The sequence below is a fragment of the Beauveria bassiana genome (genome assembly GCF_000280675.1).
Source record: "Beauveria bassiana ARSEF 2860 unplaced genomic scaffold BBA_S00026, whole genome shotgun sequence".
NCBI lineage: Eukaryota > Fungi > Ascomycota > Sordariomycetes > Hypocreales > Cordycipitaceae > Beauveria > Beauveria bassiana.
In genome coordinates this window covers 266,139-286,430 of record NW_007930861.1, presented here as the reverse complement: position 1 = coordinate 286,430, position 20,292 = coordinate 266,139, and the positions used below count along the sequence as shown (strand labels likewise).

Sequence of the window (20,292 nt, the reverse complement as noted above, 5' to 3'; positions counted from 1 at the left end):
TCCTTTATCCGCGAAAGATATTTTCCAGCCCGAGACTTTTCTCACGACATGCCACGCCGGCTCGCTTCACCAAACTGCGTCGAGACTGCAGCCATGATACGCCCACCCCACACACAACATTTGGCGCCGCCTGAGCAAAATAATGTAGCGGCAACTTGTTCTGCAACCACACTGTGGTGCGCACTTTGCTCAATGCGAGTGCCTTGTATCACCACACCAGCAGCCTCGCTCGCCCCGACAAGGCTGCGCTTTTGAGCCAAGCACGTAGCCGTTGCCCGCAATCAAGTGGCGTACTCTTCACAAAGATTTGCCGGACCTTTTTCAATTTTTTTTTTCGATTGTCGCAGATGCGAGCAAGGCAGTTGTATTTATTTTCGAGACACCACCCACTCGGAAGCCTCATTGGCCCTCGTTCTCGCCTTTCGCAGCATTCTTCAGGGCGCACGCGGACAATCATGACAACAAGCACAATATCGCTCAAGGTATTCTTGGCCGCGGCCAGAGAAGCTCTCGCTGCGAAACCTGCTGAGCGTTCTCTGCCGCTCACCTTTGTTGTGGGCAACGAATCTGCGGGTGAGAACATGCCAGCCTCGGCTACCTTGTATTTGAGGTCATTTTACTGATTTGTTCCCCCGCAGACCTCGATTCGCTGTGCTCGGCTGTTGTTTTGGCCTACATTCGGTCGCATATTGCGCCCAAGCGACTGCTCATCCCACTGTCAAACTTGCCTCGAGACGACCTTGCGTTGAGGAATGAGCTTGTCCCGGTTCTGGCGAAAGCTGATCTGGAGGCATCTGATCTCATCACACTGTCGGAGCTTCCGCAAGACTTGGACCCAAAGGATACCGAATGGGTTCTGGTCGACCATAACGTACTCACTGGTAACCTCAAAAAATACGAAAGCCGTGTTGTTGGCTGCATCGACCACCATGTTGACGAACGTGCCGTCTCTGTGCAGGCTACGCCTCGCGTTATAGAGACTTGTGGGAGCTGCATGAGTCTTGTCGTCGAACACTACGCAGATGCTTGGCGCGGCTTGCTCAACGCCAAACTACCTTCCATCGCCACCACTAACAAACCAGTCAGCAAGCACTTGACTCAGCTTGCGCAGGTCGCCCTTGCTCCCGTTCTCATCGACACCATCAACCTAACAAACGCCGCAAAGGTCCGACCCGAGGATTCGCGCGCTGCCAAACTCCTCCAGACGGAGCTCATGCACGACGACCCCGACTTTGACCCAAATGCCTATTATGAACAAGTCACCGCCGCAAAGGAAGACTTGTCCAAGCTCAGCCTGCGCGACATTCTTCGCAAGGACTACAAGGAGTGGGAGAATTGCGGAATCAAGCTCGGCATTAGTTGCGCTGTGCAGAATTTCGACTTTCTTCTCGAAAAGGCCGCCTCCCTCGGCATAGGAAACGGACCCGACGTTTTGCTGCGGGAGCTGCAGGCGTGGGCACAGGAGCAGGCGCTCGACATTGCGTCCGTCATGACAACGTCCAACCCGGGCGGCGAATTTCAGCGACACTTGCTAGTATGGGGCCTCACGGGGCCCGGCAAGAAGGCGGTCGAGAGGTTCAAAAAGGACAATACGGAGACGTTGAAGTTGACGCAGTGGAACGGTGGCGTCCTCGACGAGCAAGGGTCCAGGCATGCATGGAGACAGCTTGATCTTGAATCGAGCAGAAAACAGGTGGCCCCGTTACTGCGTGATGCCATGGAATCGGCCGGAGCCAACTTGTAGCGCCCAGAGTACGACCAAGGCTTGTCCGCGTACTAGCGCCCGTTCATAGACTCTTGGTTGCAAAAAAAAAAAAAAACCCCATTGTATTGCTGCGGAAGTGAATATGCATCTGTTCTATGCTATATGCCTTTTAAGTTTATACCTGTTGTTACAAGACGATAATGGTACATGGTGTGGTGTCTACAATACAACCCTCCCTTCCCTCTGAATTCCGTATTACACGAGATGCTGCGACATAGCGCAACTACGTCTCGAACCTGCTCCGAACTTCCGCGTCCAGCGCCCTTTCCCTCGCCAGCCTCGTCTCCTCAGTGTGTAGCTCCTTGCGGACTTGCTCGACGTCTCTGAGCAAGACGACGCACTCGCGGTGCTCGAGGTGCCGAGCCTCGAGCGTGCGCTCGAGCGTGCGCACGCTCGACGGAGGCGGCGGGCGGAGCAGCAGCTCCTCGGCGGCGGGGTCCGCGACGAGGATGCACGCGCGCAGGGCGTCGTACACGGCGCCCGTCGGCAGTACGGGCGGCTTCTCGCGTCGCATCTCGGCGTACAGCCAGCGCAGGGCGTCTAGACAGAGCGCAGCATCGCGCGTGGCGGCGACGGTCGCGTAGGCGAGCTCGTACAGCGCGGGACCGCGCGGCTGCTGGAACCGCGCGGGCGTGCGGAACACGTCCCAGAAGCGCGTCCAGTCCTGGCGGTGCGCGTGCGCGCGCATGAGGCGCTGCAGCTGGGCAGGGGTGGGCGCTATGCGTCGCTCGGCGAGGAGGAACTCGAGGTTGGCTTGGGCGCGCTGCAGGGCGGGGCCGTAGGCGGGCGACGTGACGAGCGCTTCGATGAGAGTGACGAGGATGTCGCCGGAGAGGAGCGTGATGCCGCGCTCCTCGCCAGCGAGCAGGAGCTGGTCGACGAGCGCGATGCGCGTGGCGGCGGTGTCGGGGTCGTGGGGGCCGGCCGCGAAGACGTGCTGGATCAGCTTAACGAGGTCCGTGGCGCTCATGGGTGCGCCGGACGCTTGAAAGTCCCGAACGTGGGCAGCGACAGAGTCTAGGTTCAAGTGCGTAGTTTCGCGTTCTTCGGCAGTGCTCTCCGCTGTGAGTCGTCGTGCGCTGGTGGAAAAATACCGTCTCTGCGATGCGTCTTGCATGGCCTGCCATTGCTTCGCGGTCTTGTTGTAGTCTTCTGGAAGCTGTAGCCGCGAAGCAGCCTCATCCTTGAGCTCTTCTGCCGACAGGGGTTTCTCTCCGTGAATCTGCCTGCTGTCTCGGATGCTCCTCCTCAGCATGCCCTCCCACAGGGTCTCTAGATCAAGCTCTTTGCGCCTGGCCTCGGTCATGCACTGCACCACGATCGTGGTGCCTGTCGCGCCGGCATCAAAGCCCGCCACGCGGCCGCTGGAGTCGAAGCTGGCATCGGCGGCCAAGACAACGTCGTCGCTGGCGCTGAAGCTGACGCAGATCCATCCCGTGGAGATGCCGTTGTCGCCACGGGGCACAATGGTGGCGTTGGTGCCCATGAGCTTTGCTTTTTTGCGCAGACGGCGTAGCTTGGTGCGCAGCTCGCCGGCGCCAATGAGGCCGTCGGCTTTGGCTTCGAATCGGTGATTTTTGCGTAACCAGCGCACGAAGCGACCAGCCGAAACGTGGAGATGCTTCTCGCTGCGCGCCGTGCCAAACACCATGATGAGATTGGGTCCGAGTGCGGCGTGCGGGTCAAGTTCTCGTAGGTCAAAGAGCGCGAGATCATCCAGACCCATGTCCTCGAAGATGTATTTCATCATGGGGTCCACGACCGGCGGCGCACCTTCTGGGGCGACAGGCAGTGTCTGCTGGTGCTGGCTAGGCGGATGTTGGGGCGCCTCTTCCTCCAGAAACCATGGAGTAGCTTCTTCTTCGATCGGCTTTGCGTCACTTTGCTCATTTTCGACCGCTTTGTTTGTGTTTTCTTCGAGTCGTAGGCGTCTTGTTGTCGACAGGTTCCGCTGGTGCTGGGCAGGCAGTGAAGGATTCAGTCTGGAGTGTAGATATTGCACCGTTGCTGGAATTCCAGGACGGCCTGCCGCCAAAATGGCTCTGAAAAGACTGGTTTGGCAGCTACGGCAGCTCAGGCTTGCCATCGCAGGCCGCACAATCATTTTGACGGCTCTAAAGAAGAATTACCAGTCACTACGAGAAAATTGACCAAATCCTTCTCGCTCTTGGACCAAATATCCAAGACCCCCGAGCTCCACAATTAAATTTATCGGTGGTCGCCACGCCGGGTGGAGCTGCTCAAAATAAATAACGTCTGCCAGCACGCTGGTTACACGTGACTCATGCTCAGGGGACGCTGGATCTCCAAGGATGGCAAAATTTCTGGAGCTTGACAGTGACCCTCATCTCCCGAAAACTTCTTGCGCCATCCGCGAAGCAAGTTGTGCTGGGGAGGCAAATAATCTGTACCAGTTGTTTCGACAATTCTTTCACTCTGAATTTCTGCTTATGTTTCCTCAATGATTTGACTTCTTTCTTTTTTACATATCTCGCGATACCACGGCAAGCGCATTACCTGGTCTCGTGCTGAGCACGCTCTATTCACGATGCTCTCTAGGCAGGCTCGCCGCGGCGCGTCTGCCACCCGAGCACTGCAATTGAGCCATGTACGACCACAATTACGACTAGTACCCACTCAATCGAACGTCCTCTGCGTTACTCGGCGTCATCTCGTCACTAGAACGCTGGGACACTGGCGCATAGAGAGACCTGATGCTGGTGTGCGACGATCCCAACACCGAGCTCTTGCGACCGCCGTCGACGACTTCAAACTTGACAATTCCGTCTATGGCAACTTCTCAGCATCACAGATGCCATCATTTTCATCACCTCTTCGACCTTATGACTTGACGCCGTTCGACCCAGCATCTCCCCTCACGATACCGGAGGCTCCCGCCACAGCCCCTGTCCAGACTAAGACCAGTCCACACGGCATTCCGGGAGAAGCAGACGACATGCTTCTAGTCTTTGATGCCTGCATCAGAGTTGGAAAACTGGACCGTGCTGCTCTTGTATTGAAGCGCATGAATCTTTACCAAACTCTTTCTCCCGAGGAGCGCACTCTTCTCCACAACCAATACCTGAGAGCTTCACTGGTACAGTTGAGGGCCAACCCCGACCGACGACAAGCGGAACAGCTTCACAAGTTTTACGAAATGAATATTCGCAACAAAGGTCTGCCACAAACAGCCGAGACCGTTGCTTGCATGCTCAAAGCGTCCATCCTGTCCGAACGTGGCGCTCGACTGACTCGTCTCATCACACGTTATATGGGAATGGCTCCGGGCGAATCTGGCCTGCGTGTTTTGAGTATGGCCGAGATCCTGAGCGATCAAGATCTGGCTGTTATCACCGCGCAATGCCCCACCTACAACTATTCTGCTGAGCCAGAGCTCGAGGTGGATATTATGGATGACGCCTCGCTCGAAGATGCATCTACATTCCAGCCAGATACTATTGAACTTTCTTCTTCGCCAAGTTCCGGATCCTTGCCCGAACTCGTGCCCACACCCCAGCGCGGCGATTCGTTGACTGCTTTGAAGGAGGGATTGAAGCTAGTCGGCAACCTTGAAGCGTTTGATACATCAAACCTGTCCAACGAAGATCTACACAGCTTGCAGCTCCAGCTTGAACGCGATTCAATAAGCGCCGCTCTTGAGAAATGGAGGAGTCAGAGCAAGCAGCTGCAAAAGGTCGGAATTACGCCTGGTCTGACTGGTTCGAAAAAAGAAGGCTCTTTATCTAGCTACACGTCATCATGGCTCAGCGCTATGGAGGTGCGTATTCAAGATGAGATTGCTCAAGTGGATGTATCAGAGGGCAAGGATGTCAAAACAGAGAGGGACATTGAAAGATGCATCTACGGCCCCTTTATCCGACAGGCAGACCCTGCGAGGTTAGCCGCGGTGACCATACTCAGCACTTTGAACGCTGGTGCCCTCCTTGGAGTTGACAAGGGCATTGCCATTCAGAAAATCATCAATACTATCGCCAAGCAAGCACACGAAGACATTGAGTTACAGAAAAAGCAGAAGAAGACAACCCGACGCCGCAAGGTCACATATGATGCCTCGAAAGCGAAACCTAAAGAAGCCAATTCTGTACCCCAAATCACAGAAAGCCAAGAAGCCACAAAGCGCATTGAAGATTCGGCAAGCAAGCCATGGTCCATACAAATCAAAGCCCAAGTTGGATCATTTCTCCTAAAAGCTCTCATTGACTCCGCGAAGGTCAATGTCATCACGCGACACCCTACGACTGGAGAGCGGGTCAGCCAGTACCAGCCCGCCTTCACCCACATCCAGCAGCCACGCAAAGGTAAAAAGGTTGGCATGCTCATCATGCACAATACTCTGGTTGAGCAGCTCAAGCGCGAGCCCATGGGAGACTTTCTTGCCAAGCACCTGCCCATGATTGTTGAGCCGAAGCCATGGAAGAGTATGCATCACGGTGGCTTTCTCGAGAGCAAAACTAGCGTAATTCGAGTGCAGCCAGGAAACGTTGAACAGCGACTTTATGCCAAGGCCGCTGTTGAATGTGGCGATATGAAGCAAGTCTTCAAAGGTCTTGATGTTCTCGGACAGACGGCATGGCAGATCAATCGCGATGTATTGAACGTCATGATGGAGGCCTGGAATACTGGTGAAGAAATTGCCAACATGCCAGCTCTGGAACCAAAGTTTGATATACCAGCCGAACCCGACTCGACCGTCAACCCTGCTCTGCACAAGAAATGGATCCGCGACGTCAAGGCTATTGAAAATGAACGCTCCGGCTTACACTCACAGCGCTGCTACATGAATCTGCAACTGGAGATTGCGCGCGCATTCCGCAATCAGACCATCTACTTCCCCCACAACGTCGATTACCGTGGTCGTGCATATCCCATGCCCACTTACTTGAATCACATGGGCGCTGATCACGCACGAGCTGTGCTTTCATTCGCCAAGGGCAAACCTCTCGGTGTAACTGGTCTGCGATGGCTAAAGATCCATTTGGCGAATGTCTACGGCCTCGACAAGGCCAGCTTTGAAGAGCGTGAAGCCTTTGCCAACGAAAGCGCCAGCAACATCATCGAATCGGCGACCAACCCGCTTCACGGAAGCCGGTGGTGGCTCAAGGCGGAGGACCCATGGCAATGCCTCGCCGCGTGCTTTGAGCTCAAGGGAGCACTTCAGCTCGAAGATCCAACTACCTATGTCTCTCATCTGCCAATCCAGCAGGATGGTACTTGCAATGGCCTACAACACTATGCTGCCTTGGGCGGTGATACGTGGGGTGCAAAGCAAGTCAATCTTGAACCAGGTGATCGGCCTGCAGATGTTTACTCGGCTGTGGCGGACCTAGTCAAGCAAGCTATCACCAAGGACGCTAAAGCGAACAACAAATTCGGTCTCGTGCTAGACGGCAAGATTACTCGAAAGGTTGTCAAGCAGACTGTCATGACCAATGTTTATGGCGTCACGTTTTCTGGTGCTAAGAAACAGGTGTGCAAGCAAATAGATGCCCTGTACCCCGATCTGGGCAAGCAGTGCGGCATTCCACATCTGATACTGGCCACATATATCGCTCGGCATGTTTTTACCGCCCTGGCCACTATGTTCCGTGGTGCTCACGATATCCAGTACTGGCTTGGTGAAATTGGTGGACGCGTTTGCCGCGCCCTGACACCTGCCCAGTTGCAACACATCGCAGACGAGTACTCGAATGCCTCTGCCGACACCAAGAAAGGAAAGGCAGCAAAGGCACCCAAGACTAGAAAGTCGGGCTTTGACGAGCTAACTAAACAATTCCGCTCCACGGTGGTCTGGACAACTCCGCTGCGCATGCCAGTCGCTCAACCGTACCGCAAGACGACTGCCAAGGAAATTCGAACCTGCCTTCAGTCCCTTGCGTACCACTCCAGCGACTCTACCGACCCCGTCAACAGAAGAAAACAACTTCAAGGATTCCCGCCCAACTTCATTCACTCTCTAGACGCGAGCCACATGCTGCTCTCTGCGCTTGAATGTCACGAGCGTGGTTTGGACTTTGCAGCTGTTCACGATTCATTCTGGACTCACGCTGCGGATGTCAACGTTATGAACGAGGTAATTCGAGATTCGTTCATCAAGATCCACGAGGAAGATGTTATTGGACGCCTAGCTGCCGAGTTTGAGACACGGCACAAGGGGTCTCTATTCCTGTCCCACATTGATGGCGCATCCCCAGTTGCCAAGAAGATCAAGGCCTTGAGGAAGAAGAGCAACCTCTCTCCCAGAGAAGAGCTACTCCTCGAGCACAAGCGCAACTCTCTGCGTCTTTCGGGCAACCCTTGGGATCTGGAAGCCGCCAAACAGATCATCACGCCTGCCGCTGTGTACGAGGAAATGGCTGCCGCAGAGCCCGACTTGGATATCGCGGAAGACATCCGTGACATTGGCCTGGGTGAAATATCCGCCGAAGATGCCACAGCCGATGCCAACGAAAACAAAATGGCACTTGCGGACGAGAGCTCGGATTCGACCGTTGCAAGTGAACTTATTGAATCTGAGGCGCTCCTCCACGATCTGGAGAGCTCCAATTTTGAAAACGCGGCGCTGCGTGACCGTCCAGTCAAAAAGACCAAAGCTTCTGCCAACAAGCGAGTGCCAGTTCCCGTCTGGCTCCCGCTGACAGTTCCTGACATACCCAAGAAGGGCGACTTTGATGTCAGCCGTCTTCGAGAGAGCCAATACTTTTTTTCTTGAATATCTATTTCGCAAACTATACACCATATAAAAAGGAACGTGTAACATTACGAGGAGGGGGGAAGGAGCAAAAAAGATGGGAAGGAGTTTTCATTCCAGCGACTTTTTTTCTTTTCATTGGGCGCTTTTTTCCGCACTGAAAATATAGAGGCAGAGAATGTCTGGGGATGGAAAAGTTCCAGCGCGACATGCATTTACTTGGAGTTTCCGTTGTTTATCATTGTTACCATTGGAGGGAGGGGTTCTAGCATGGCCTGCGCAGTTGGGGGCCAATGTAAATATATAGGCGCGACGAGGATAGTGATGCCGTGTGCTCAATGTATGAATAGGCAGTACTGCCCGGCATCAATCCAGCACGGGCTGCGCTGGTGTACATTAAAATACAATCATGTCAAACCGTTCACATCAATCGCATCGACCCTGAGCGCTGGGACTGTTGTTTTTCATTACAGTGCTAGAATGAACATTGTTGCATCAAAGCCTTGTTTGCCTTTTTTTTTTGCGAATATTTTATCTATATATCATTTCTGTGCCATTTCTATTTGTTTACCTGACGGTAGCCCCTTTCAGAGTTTGGACCGTGCATACGCCGCCGCTCTCGGTAACAAGCTTGCCCAGGTCCTTCTTGCCGAGTACCTCGACGGCGGACGCGTCAAAGACGACGTCGAGGGAGTCAGTGGTAGTGAAACCAGGCTGGAACGTCTCCCAAATCTTCTTCTTGGGGTTGAGAACACCCTCGGGCTCGCCCTTCCAGCCCTCAAAGAAGACGCGGTCGCCGGCCTTGCTGCCCTCGGGCGGGGCGACGAGTTCGACGGGGCCCTTGTGGTCGTCGACCTCGCCCTCCTTGAGGCGGGGCGAGGCGGCGAGGACCATGGCGCACGACTTGATGCCGCGCATCTTGACGGGCTTGAGGTTGCAGACGACGATGACCTTGCGGCCCTGCATCTCGGCTAGCGGGATCAGCCCGTTCAGGCCGGAGCACACGGTGCGGCACACCTGACCCTCGTATTCGGTCGTGTCGTCGCCGGGCTTGTCGCCCATGGCAATGGTCGAGACGTAGAGGGAATCGGCGTCGGGGTGGTTGATGGCCTTGAGAATGTGGCCAACGCGGAGGTCAATCAGGCAGGGGCTCAGGGGCGCGGCGGCCGGCTGGGGCTTGGGCTGCTTGGGGGCCTTTTCCTTCTTCTCCTTCTTCTGCTGCTTCTTGTCGCCACCGGCAACGGCCTCCTTGGCGTCATCGGCGAGCTCCTTGACCTTTTCCTTTGTGCGGTCGACGAGGTCGGTGGTAGTGGCAGCCACGGCGCCCGCGGCACCGGCACCGCCCGCGGCCGCAGCGGCGGCAGCCTTTTCTTTCTTGATGCGCTCCTTTTCGGCCTTGGCGTCGACGACTGGCTTGACGTAGCGGATGTCGTCCTGGTCGACGGCGACCTTGTTCTTGACGGCGAGCTCAAACAGGGGCGAGTTCTGGACAAAGTCGAGGTGGCGGACAATGTTGGGACGGCCCTTTTCGCCGGTGCGCTCGTCGGGGGACCAGGCGGCGACGACAGGAGCGAGCGTCTCGTAGAGGGAGATGTCAGCCTTGGAGGGCTTGCTGCCAAGGATGGTGGTGTGCGTGGCGAGGTGGGCGTTGAGGGCGTCGAGGTGGCCCGCGTTGTTGCCGTCGGCACCGGAACGGATGCTCTCCGAGGTGGCGACCCATTTCTGGACCTCTGTTTCCTCGGCTGGAGTGAAGGTTTGCGCGCTGAGGGCGGCCATGGTCGACTGGAGCTGGCGGCGGCGGAGGCTCGTGGTGCTAGTGCGGCTCCGGAGGGGAGTGGTGAGGGAGCGAAGGGCGAACAGCTTGGCGGCAGCTGATTCGGTGACGTTCTGGAGAAGAAAGAACCGAGACGATGCTGGACAATGGGAAATCGAAGCGGCACAAAAAATGGAAGCTTGTCACGAGTTTGATGACTCGAAGCTGGGGAGGTGGGGGAGTTTTTGGTGGGATGCCGTTTTTTCTGCCAGAGGGGTGTAGGGGCGGTGTGCTGAGCTTGAAAGCAAGTACGCAATGAGTCGACGTCTCTCGACAAGTTTCAACTTTATCAAATGCAACAATTATAGACTTATTCGCTTATTCTAGACTCGTTTCGAACGAGACCATTCAATTCAATGGCTTACATCCGCTTAGTCGCAGCTCACCTGACGGGAGCCCCCGCCGATACTCGGAAACGCAGCGCCAACCAGACACCGTGGGCGTGCATATCGAGGCTGTTATGAGAGGACGAGCAGAGCGACCGCGTTTCACAGTGCATTGCCGAGATGTTTCTTCCCTAAAAACATTCAACATGCATAAGTCCCGGGCGGGTCTCTTCGATACGATAGCTACTTTGCGTCGGATATTTGATTGATAATTTACGACTGCTCAACGAGCCTCAGGCAAGGATCAGCACTCCACAGCAAAAGAGGACCTACTCGATGACTTTGCCCATCCGAGTCGAGAGAAACCTGGAAGGAAGCACTGGAGGAATTAGAATAGGTCCTTTTTCCATCGATTAACGTCTCGCTGCACGGGTCGAGACCTCGGTGATGAACGCAAGCCACAAAACAGCAGTGCGACAATGAGGCCAGCCTGAAAGGCGGGCGGGCATGTCTCTTGCCCATTGCACAGAAACCCCCCGAAATGGTCTCGGAATCAAAGGTCTCGGAATCCGCGATACGGGAATAATCTCAGCGGCCCGACCCGGCCTGGGGATCTGCCGTCGTTTTACCTTCACTACTGTCTAGCCCTGAGTACCCTCAATACCAACCCACCGTGTCTCTGCGTCCCAACCTTCTGGCCTCCATAAGGCTGCGGCTCGGAGCTTGCCGAATACAGAAATAGCATAGGCGTAACACGTTGGACCTTCAGCTCCGAAATTTATCAGCAATTGTCTCCTCTTTTGGTGCGATAGGCCGCTGGCTGCAGCTGCATCATCTCCTAAGCGCCCAGCATTCTAATTGGCAGCTGATCACAATCCCGCCCTCCATGACCCAAATGCTGGAGAACTCTTACTGTGCGCCCCGTACTCCTTATTTTTTGGCACTTTTCTCCTCTGCACATCACATTTGTTTCGAAAAGATTCTTCGGAGCAATTTCTTGTCGCTATAATTGCCCGGCGCAGTGGCTCTACTCGGACCACAGGACTGGCGCTCATCCTTGGTCACAGCGACAATGACTGTACTTGGTCCTCTGACGACGACATTTACGCCTCAACCATCCTGTGCCTCCTATACAGGTTACACGGAATTCATCAATAAAGATGGGGGCACGTATCTGGCGAAAGGCCCCATGATAACAGAGGGTTGCTACCCATCGGAGTTTAAACCAGGAACCGAATATTCTTATACGCCAGGACAATGCCCCTCCGGCTACACTGAGGCTTGTGGGAAAGCCATAGATAGGGGAAATGTTATTGTACAGGATAATGTGTGCTGCCCTAGGTGAGAAACTCTGGCATGCGTTCCATCATGACATGCTCTCTAACTTTTCGTCTTGCATTCAGCGCCTTTGTTTGCCCGATGTTGGGCGAAAGCTCGAGCAGCAATCGCTTACCTGCCATGTTTCAATGCAGCCAGATAATTACCAACACCACCATCTTGCTACCTATCACGCGAGTCTCGGACGGATCGACGCTATCCACCATCACCTCGACAATAACGGCTGAAACCATTGGTGCATATGGGATTAAAGTATCTTACAACTCAGATGACAAGCTCGAACCGCCTCCAGACCCCGAGCGCTTCAACAAAGTGAGGCTTGCCTACGCAACTGAAAAGCTATCGCATGATGACGGCCTCAGCCCACAGATGAGAGTGGGCGTGGGTGTCGGTGTGTGTTTCGCTACCGGGCTCATTGCGCTGGGTGTTCTCATTTTCCTCAAGCGAAAAGGCGGTTCGCCTCACAGTCACGCCGCAGATAATGAAACCTTACTGTCCACACGCAGTACGCCTAGCTCTGCCCGGCATATCCACCGCAAACCAGTTCCCTCGGTACGCTCTTCGGAGCTGTCTGTCGGAGAAACAGCCAGCGATGAGGGATACCAAGCTTTGAGCACAAGTGAGGTTCGGGTCGACTCGAGCAGAGGTGTCGCTCGAAGTCGGGGGCATCGACGAAAGCTTCTCGATGGTCTCTCTCTCTGGGCGTGGGAGATGCTTTCGTTGTTTGTGAGCGCTCTGAGCTTGGCTTCCATCATAATCATTCTCAATGTTTATGAAGGTCGACAACGGGATGAATGGACGGCAAGGCTCTCCATTAATGCCGTTATTTCTATCTTGTCGACAATCTTCAAAGCATCTCTTGCATTACCACTAACTGAAGGTAGGGCCCGTCAAGTTTCCATCATTCTTGTTATTAATGTGGATTATAGGAATCAGCCAGTTGAAGTGGCTTCTATTTGCGCAGCAGCCGCAAGCTCTGTCCGAGTTGGACATTTACGATAAGGCGAGTCGAGGGGCGTGGGGCTCAGCAATGATGATTGTCGGGCAATTCAAATCCGAAACAAGAGCGTGAGTATGTCTGAATATGCAATGAAGGCAGCGTATTGATACAGGTAGCAGCTATCTGGCTAGCTTTGGGGCTGTGCTTGCTCTCATTGTTTTGGCTGCGGATCCCTTTGCGCAAGCTACCATTTCGCTGTATAGCTGCCCGCGAGGCGGGCTCGAGATTGCAAGCATTCCTCGAGCCAATAACTTTACTGCGAAGCGAGAGAAGTATAGCCATGTCGTTTACAACACTTTCGACATCTCCATGCAGTTGGCCTCGTACCGGGGTGTCCTGGAACCGCCAGCGAACAGCTCCGCCAGTGTTTCGGTATCGTGCACCACGGGCAATTGCACATTTCCAGAGGATAGGGGCGCGACATTCACGAGTTTGACAATGTGCGCTCAGACATGGGACATCTCCGACCGGATGAAAGTGAGAAATGGCACCCTTGGCCACACTTACTACGTCGGTCCCGACCAAATGATAGGCGTAAAGGACTACTTCAACATGAGTTCTAAGAAAGTGCCTGGTACGTCGTTTCTGGAAAGCGGCAGTCTCTGGAACCGCACAAGTGTTATTGATGTATACCTCATGAGTATGGTCAAGGACAACTCAACGAACTGCAAACCGCCCCTCTGTGGCTACTCACCGGACTATTCCGCAATGTTCAGACCGTCTGCTTTCGTCTTCTCGCTTCTCCCTTGTCTTCAGACCTTTTCAGCAAGTTTGAATCGGGGTCAATATAGTGAAAAGGTCATCTCGGAAGACTATCTACACTACATACCGCAGGGCTATGGATATTATCAGCTTTCCCCGAACCAGACCATGGTAAATGGTACTATGAAACAGTGTACGGGCACAGAGAACCCGGATGATGCGAATACCATCCCAGTGTACAAGAGTTACAACAAGTCGGCATCGGCACCGCGCCTGTGGTACTCACCAGAATGTGTGTACGAGTTTTATGGTGGTGATTACCTGGCTGATTTCCTCGAGTTTACATTCTTTTCGAAGCAAAGGCTGTCAAATCAACCAGCATGGGTGAATCAACTCTGGCGCAATGGTACAACTGACCTTGCATTGGTTACAGACTTTGCTAATGGTCTAGCAACTTCGCTCGGCGCGCTGATGAGAACAGCCGCGACAGGCCCGAACATGCTTCGGGAGGCTCGTGGTACAACCCTGGTGGAAAAGACGTGCATCCGCATCCATTGGGGATACATTAGCTTTTTCGCCTCGGTATTTGTTCTGGAAGCTTTATTTCTAGGTGCCGTGCTCATCATGGGCTATCGAAGTAGGCTGCATGTGGACTGGAAGTCTTCAACTCTAGCGGTCGCTTTTTTGAGCGCAGGAAACTCGCGATCGGGCGGCTGGCGTGTGAAAAATCCAGAGTCTGAAGGCAGTCTTCAAGAAGCAGCGCGATCTATGAAGGCGTCCCTTGACGATGCATCGGGGCACTGGCAGCTACGAACAAAGGAACAAAAGTCTTGACCAGAGAAGAAACAGCATAGTTGGCTGATGAAGTCATTTCAAAGTTTGATTCATGCTGCTGTCTTAAGAGTATGCTTCCGAAAAAAAAAACGCCATGGCCGAGGACATCTGCGCAAGAGCCTAGACGCCTGAACAACCTCAACCAAGTTCATAATGAGACCGAACGAAGCAGCATGAGCCCGCGGCTGCCGTGTGGATCAATAGTCAGCGCAGCCTGAATGCGCCCTTCTTCACACGGAACTTGATCACGATCGGCTTCAATTCTTGAAGCATACTTGAAAGCTGTTGACGCAGAGCTCTGTCGCATGGCCTTGTGCGAAGAAGACGCGAGTGCCCCGTAGCGCCAAGATGAACGCGGACGAGGTCAGGCTTGCCGATTTACCCTCGCCAAATGTTACTCTGTCAAATAGAATGATTTTTGGGGGCGATCAGAAGCGTCGTGGTTTTTCTGCCAGTTGCACCGATAGGGCGATGGTGAACCAAATCACGCTGGTATTTTTGATTTTGACGATGAGAAGTGGCTTGACCGTTTGTAGCAGGGCAGATGGCAGATATGGGGATATTGTCTACCGCGCAGCATGACCTTGACGATTAGTGGCCAACGTAAATAAAAGGTTCACTGCTTCAAGTAAAATTGACTGTATCTTTTGTAGATGCATTCCCTTCTGATGTAAAGACTTGTTGGCGGAAATTTAGTCTCTGATCTACACTTGATTCCACTCTTGCTTTGCATATTCCCAATACATGTGAGGCATCTTCCCCGCCTCAACAGGCTCCCGCGTGGCATCTGCAAAGATGCACAGAATTCGCTTCTCTTCTCACGCCATATCTCGCTCAGCTGATCGGTATATGACTGTCCGTCCCTATTCATAAATGCTGCTTCAAATACAGATTGTGTCCAGACGATTCAATTCAATACTTGTAGCACAGAAAGCCGCCTTCGGTATCCATAACCTTAGCCACGGGAATGTCCTGGGCAAACTCGCCATACATTAAAACATTGTCCAAAGTAGCGTTGCCCGTCGAGTTGTACATGTGCTTTCCCCTGTACTCGAGTAGCCGCGAAGCCGGGCGCGCTTGCTGCCATTGCCACCACATTCGATCGAGCTGTGCATGATGCAAATAAAAGAGAGGATCTGGCACATCGTATCATTAGCATGCCTGACGGACGACGTTTGGAGCGGGACATGCTGAATCATTTACCGTTTGCGGCTGTCATGGCTTTGAAATCTCCATTGACGGATTGATGGAGAGAGCCGTGGAGGTAAATCTCCAACTGTCGCTCGAACCTTTCGTATGTAGGTTCACGTAGTATTTTACCGACGATTTCTGGCTTGTATGCGTCGCCGGACAAGCGACCCCTGGTCTTGCCGTCATGGAAGCCACGGGAGAGGCAGTGTTGGGTATATGTGTGGTTGTATAAGATGGGGCGGAGGTGTGCAAATGGTCCGTCGACGACGCATCGTCCCTCACCGACAATCACGGGCCCATTTGAATCGCCGTCGCCGCCGAAGCCGTCTTCGCTGCTCCAAATCGACGAGTTGGCCAGATTCATCCAGTCTAGGGACCAGTCCCAGTAGCTACAGAAGAGTCTTGTTAAAACAAAAGGCACTGTTTTTTTTTGGACAGTTTAATTCGGGCACGCACGGAATATGGCCTTGAAAGTCGGCGTATTCTCGAAGCGCTTCCTCGTATAGGATGAGCGTATAGCGATGCCATGGAAGAAAGGACGCCGAACGATGAGCTGTAATCACGTCAGCATACCGTAACTTTGTCTCACAGGAGAGAGGAGGGGAAAGATTAAAAATTTACCCCAGGATCCAATTGCTCCATGTAAAATTGCAAAGTCGTCATATATGGTGCCGTTGGCTCGCCGCTTTGATGGAGTTTCTGCCAACTTATTCACCGCACGAATAAACTCGAATTTTTCATCTCTAGTCAAAGCGCGCCATTCTTGGCGAACAGTCGGATTCTGGCAGGTTGAAGAGACGGCATGGGAGTAGTATACATGGGCGATGATAGCCAAGACGATCAAAAGGACAGCTCCGGCTGCAACGAGGCAGAGCAGAGTGGCCAAAATGACGCCCCAAGCTGCGCTAGAAAAACGTGTCAATGCTGCGAATTCAAGCAGAAGTATATGCGACTTTTGGAGCACTTACGACTTTGCTGCAGCCGGCCCGTCTTGCTCGGTATCATTGATGATGGGCATGTACTGCGCTTGGTCCGCTTCAGCAGCGTTTTGACGTTTGCTAAGCCCATGGTCAGGCAGGGGCCCGAAGCTCAAAAATATCATCTGTAACGAAAGACAGTTACTGGCATTGACGAGTCAGAATTGAAGAGCTGCTGTTGCGAACAAAAAGGCCATCTGGTATCAGAATTGCCAGGCCAGAATATGCGACCTGATCAGAAGTTGGCGCAGGCTTGGTGCAGCGACCGCTTTTCGGCAAGGTCAGCATCCTCCAGGCGCTACGTCATACATTATGTGATAGCGAGTTATATAATCGAGCATTTATATGCGTTTGGCGCAATCCTGGTTGGTTGCGCCTACGCTGTTGTTTCTTTGGCGCGAGAGGCAGACGCCACTCCATACGACCCGCCAATCCTGGGTCGTGGAACTAGGCGCTGGTCTCTCGACCAATATTTGCATCTCTCCATATTTGTCGTAGACTGCCTTCTGTTGGCCATTATTGGAAAAAAAAATTTAGGCATCGATTGAGTTGCCAAAGTCGCCCCTTGTGACTCTTGGTTGAAGCATGGAGCGCTCATTCAAGGATGAGGACTCGGCTCGAGCATCTAGTGAATTTCTCATTGAGCACCAATCACGCACGCGAAGCCCAAGCCAGAAGCCATGGAGCAAGCTAAAAGCTGCCATTTTGATTGTGTTATTCCTGGTTGGCTCTCTGGAACTGATTGTACTGGAAACGATTCTCGTTCGGATGAGCGAAAAGAATAGCTGCCCTCCAACATTGCTCGGCGAGCTAAACAGCCTTGTCCCGAATTGTAAGTCCCCTAAAGAAACAAGAACGATGTCGAATTTGAAGCTCTTGAAGCCAGACTGACAAACAGTATAGTCCCTATAAAACCCATGTTGTTCCGAAAAGACCCGTCCGCCACCGTTGACCACGACTCGGAGCAGTCAAGGAATGAAACCAGGGATAATTGGCTATCGTACATGCCTAGTGAGTTCATTGCCAAAAAATAACCCAGTGTTGACCGACGATGAAGTCGTCTGACGGACAATTTCCGAATTATTCAGGAGGAAATGGCTTCATCGCTGTCAATGATTCAGCACAGTATAAACTGCCAGACCCTATCCTTTTTCAAGGACGAGATACATATTCCATCGCAGTTTTCCATCAAATGCATTGCTTGGTAAGTGTTGGAGACTATTTACAGCGTAATATATTCGATTCTGATTGTCTAGTCAAGTACGCCATCATGGACAGATACAACGACTTGACTAGCGGTTCAGCCGAGGGTCAACAAGACCACGCTCAGCATGGCGATCATGACCGACGAGGCTCAAAATCGCACAGACACGTGGACCACTGCTTCAGATATCTGCGGCAGTCGTTGCTCTGCTGTGGTGATACCGCATTGGAAGGACAAGACCCAAACACGGACAAGGCAGCCACCAATGGTGTAGGGGCAGTTCACATGTGCAAAGATTTTGAGGCTATTCGATCCTGGGCAGAGGATAATAGACTAGTCGACCACAAGGGTGAATGAGAATGGAGGGCAAGATGTATTTTGACTGCCGCCGGTAGAATGAGCAGCTCTAGTTGAATACCCATCGCTAGTATTTTTGCACATGGACTAGTCTACCAATTTCTTGCAAGTTTTCTTTTATTGCGGAAAGTCTCACGGCAATTTTCTAGCTTCGTTAAGAGCACGCTCCATAGAGTCAATCGCATTTTAATCTCACATTTGAGTCACTACATTTCTTCCAAAGGCGCTATGCGGATCCCCAACTCACAGGAGCTTTTGGCGCGGCGGTACCCCGCGCGGGGAACGCGATACCTACCAAGGTCTTTCCAATTATATGCAATGTACGACTCGATAACAGGGTCAATAGCAGGCGTGGCGCGGCGCTAAATGGGTCAATTGTCATTACTCTTTGGCTGCGGTATGCGTGCATATCGCTCGCGGGCCACTGTGAGCAATGCAGCGTTGAAAGTTGCACTTTGCCTATACAGTTTTTTTTTTTGGCTCGCCTCGGGAACTGATGAATGACTAGTTTACAAAAACACAATCTTAAACTTGTAGATCACAAGGCGCTACGACTCTCTCATCACAATGTTGCCAAAGATTACCAAGTACAGTCCCGTCAATAGCGGCTCCCCCTCGCCAAGGGAGTCGCTTTCACTGGACCAGATGGAAAAAATGAATTGCCCTGAGCGGATGCGATTTTATGGACGAAAGAGGCACGAAAAGGCTTCTACGCTCTTCAGATTCACGGCACCATGGCTTGTTAGTGTTGTACTGGCTTTGACGAATCTGCTATGGCTCTGGGCATTTCTCAAGCAGCAGAGACCGCGAGAAAGTGTATCCCATCAGTCCTGGATGCCACCTGACAGTGAGTCAAACCAGGCTAGACCACGCTCACTTCTCGTTGTTGAAGTAACATTTTTTTTTCGCAGTTGCGAAACCTCTGCTCTTTGAGTTCAAGACTCTGTACGGAACTGGCCTGAACAACGAGTCAGAAACAGCATGGAATGCCCTGATGCCAGGTATTTTACCACGTTCTATTACCGCTTTTAATCTCTCATGCGAGCGCTTTCTGACACATTTTTGGTCATCAGTCGGTCGCGGGTTTGTTGTCATCAAAAACGACACTGTAATCCCAGACCAGCCTGGCCTAAACCAATCTGTAGTCGAGCAAAAAGCCATGGTATCCGTCTTTCATCAGCTACACTGTCTGGTCCGTGCACAGGTATATATATGCTCATTGCGGCCATCTTGACTAACCAAAGCAAACCTTTAGTACATGACGCGGGAAGGATACTACAGTGCGCTCGAGGGCAACCCCGGCCAAGTGAGCAGCGCCCATCTCATGCACTGCTTTGACTACTTGCGGCAGACGATAATGTGCTTTGCCGACACAACACTCGAGTGGCTTCCGGCGCCTCCGAAAGATATAGGCAGCACGGGATGGGGGTTCGAGCATAAATGTAGGGATTTTGATGCAATCTCGCGCTGGGTGGAAGATAACAGACTGAAAACAACACATGGAATCCATTAGATTTTGCCAGTCTATCAATAAAAAATGGCAATGACACTTTGGTATTTCATCGAGGCATCATGATGTGATTAGACATTGAGGCAATATTGGAAAGAAGTAGGAATCTTTAAAGTTGAGTCTAAGAGTAGTTTCTGGTAGAAGGCTGGAGGTTTGTGTAGATGACTGAGTACTGGTTTCTCGGCATCAATCTAGTCAGATCCAAGGTGTAGCAGCCATCTACTGCATGCGCATGCGGCCATGTCTTCTTCACTTGATAGTCTCCATATTATGCAGAGATTGGCTTCATTGTCATGCTCAAAGGCAACGCTATGGAGTTGCACTGAGGAAGTAGCTATGGAATCTGCGACCTTGGGACCAAAATCTCAAATATGCGTCTGCGGCAACCCACCACAATAGACAATGCCCTATTCTGTAGACCAAAATTCGCTAGTTGACACTAATGACGTAGTCCTCGACAGCATCCCCGCGTTTGTTGACAGGAATGGCGTAATCCTCAATCTCATCACTACGCTTGTTGACGGGGATGGCGTAGTCCTCGATGGCATCATCGCGTTTGTTAACAC

At 52.7% G+C, this 20,292-nt stretch overlaps 9 protein-coding genes across 9 annotated transcripts in view; 5 read left to right on the top strand and 4 right to left on the bottom strand.

The window, feature by feature from the left end:
* Positions 1 to 455: 455 nt before the first annotated feature.
* BBA_07645 (exopolyphosphatase-like protein) lies at positions 456 to 1,744 on the top strand (the record flags this gene model as incomplete). Its single annotated transcript, XM_008602742.1, has 2 exons — positions 456 to 573; positions 639 to 1,744. The coding sequence occupies 2 exons, from the start codon at positions 456 to 458 to the stop codon at positions 1,742 to 1,744; spliced, it is 1,224 nt and encodes a 407-aa protein (XP_008600964.1).
* Positions 1,745 to 1,988: 244 nt separating this feature from the next.
* On the bottom strand, positions 1,989 to 3,869 carry BBA_07644 (Mitochondrial protein required for the stability of Oli1p mRNA and for the Oli1p ring formation; the record flags this gene model as incomplete). The annotated part of the gene is made up of 1 exon (XM_008602741.1): positions 1,989 to 3,869. The coding sequence occupies one exon, from the start codon at positions 3,867 to 3,869 to the stop codon at positions 1,989 to 1,991; it is 1,881 nt and encodes a 626-aa protein (XP_008600963.1).
* Positions 3,870 to 4,313: 444 nt separating this feature from the next.
* Positions 4,314 to 8,495, top strand: BBA_07643 (DNA-dependent RNA polymerase; the record flags this gene model as incomplete). The annotated part of the gene is made up of 1 exon (XM_008602740.1): positions 4,314 to 8,495. One exon carries the CDS (start codon positions 4,314 to 4,316, stop codon positions 8,493 to 8,495), a length of 4,182 nt encoding a protein of 1,393 aa, XP_008600962.1.
* A 546-nt stretch (positions 8,496 to 9,041) lies between these two features.
* On the bottom strand, positions 9,042 to 10,250 carry BBA_07642 (GU4 nucleic-binding protein; the record flags this gene model as incomplete). Its single annotated transcript, XM_008602739.1, has 1 exon — positions 9,042 to 10,250. One exon carries the CDS (start codon positions 10,248 to 10,250, stop codon positions 9,042 to 9,044), a length of 1,209 nt encoding a protein of 402 aa, XP_008600961.1.
* Positions 10,251 to 12,071: 1,821 nt separating this feature from the next.
* Positions 12,072 to 14,487, top strand: BBA_07641 (uncharacterized protein; the record flags this gene model as incomplete). The annotated part of the gene is made up of 3 exons (XM_008602738.1): positions 12,072 to 12,831; positions 12,881 to 13,019; positions 13,068 to 14,487. 3 exons carry the CDS (start codon positions 12,072 to 12,074, stop codon positions 14,485 to 14,487), a joined length of 2,319 nt encoding a protein of 772 aa, XP_008600960.1.
* A 912-nt stretch (positions 14,488 to 15,399) lies between these two features.
* Positions 15,400 to 16,966, bottom strand: BBA_07640 (tyrosinase-like protein; the record flags this gene model as incomplete). Its single annotated transcript, XM_008602737.1, has 6 exons — positions 15,400 to 15,623; positions 15,691 to 16,067; positions 16,135 to 16,231; positions 16,300 to 16,583; positions 16,647 to 16,780; positions 16,958 to 16,966. The coding sequence occupies 6 exons, from the start codon at positions 16,964 to 16,966 to the stop codon at positions 15,400 to 15,402; spliced, it is 1,125 nt and encodes a 374-aa protein (XP_008600959.1).
* Positions 16,967 to 17,240: 274 nt separating this feature from the next.
* Positions 17,241 to 18,216, top strand: BBA_07639 (uncharacterized protein; the record flags this gene model as incomplete). The annotated part of the gene is made up of 5 exons (XM_008602736.1): positions 17,241 to 17,487; positions 17,559 to 17,666; positions 17,744 to 17,780; positions 17,837 to 17,859; positions 17,912 to 18,216. The coding sequence occupies 5 exons, from the start codon at positions 17,241 to 17,243 to the stop codon at positions 18,214 to 18,216; spliced, it is 720 nt and encodes a 239-aa protein (XP_008600958.1).
* Positions 18,217 to 18,783: 567 nt separating this feature from the next.
* BBA_07638 (uncharacterized protein) lies at positions 18,784 to 19,729 on the top strand (the record flags this gene model as incomplete). The annotated part of the gene is made up of 4 exons (XM_008602735.1): positions 18,784 to 19,063; positions 19,128 to 19,217; positions 19,362 to 19,420; positions 19,472 to 19,729. 4 exons carry the CDS (start codon positions 18,784 to 18,786, stop codon positions 19,727 to 19,729), a joined length of 687 nt encoding a protein of 228 aa, XP_008600957.1.
* Positions 19,730 to 20,155: 426 nt separating this feature from the next.
* The window catches only part of BBA_07637 (uncharacterized protein), a gene marked incomplete at both ends in the record, with an annotated part of 567 nt that continues 430 nt past the window's right edge, over positions 20,156 to 20,292 (bottom strand). The window contains one exon of the mRNA XM_008602734.1: positions 20,156 to 20,263. Coding sequence (XP_008600956.1) covers positions 20,156 to 20,263 — 108 coding nt within the window. The remainder of the gene's footprint in view (positions 20,264 to 20,292) is intronic.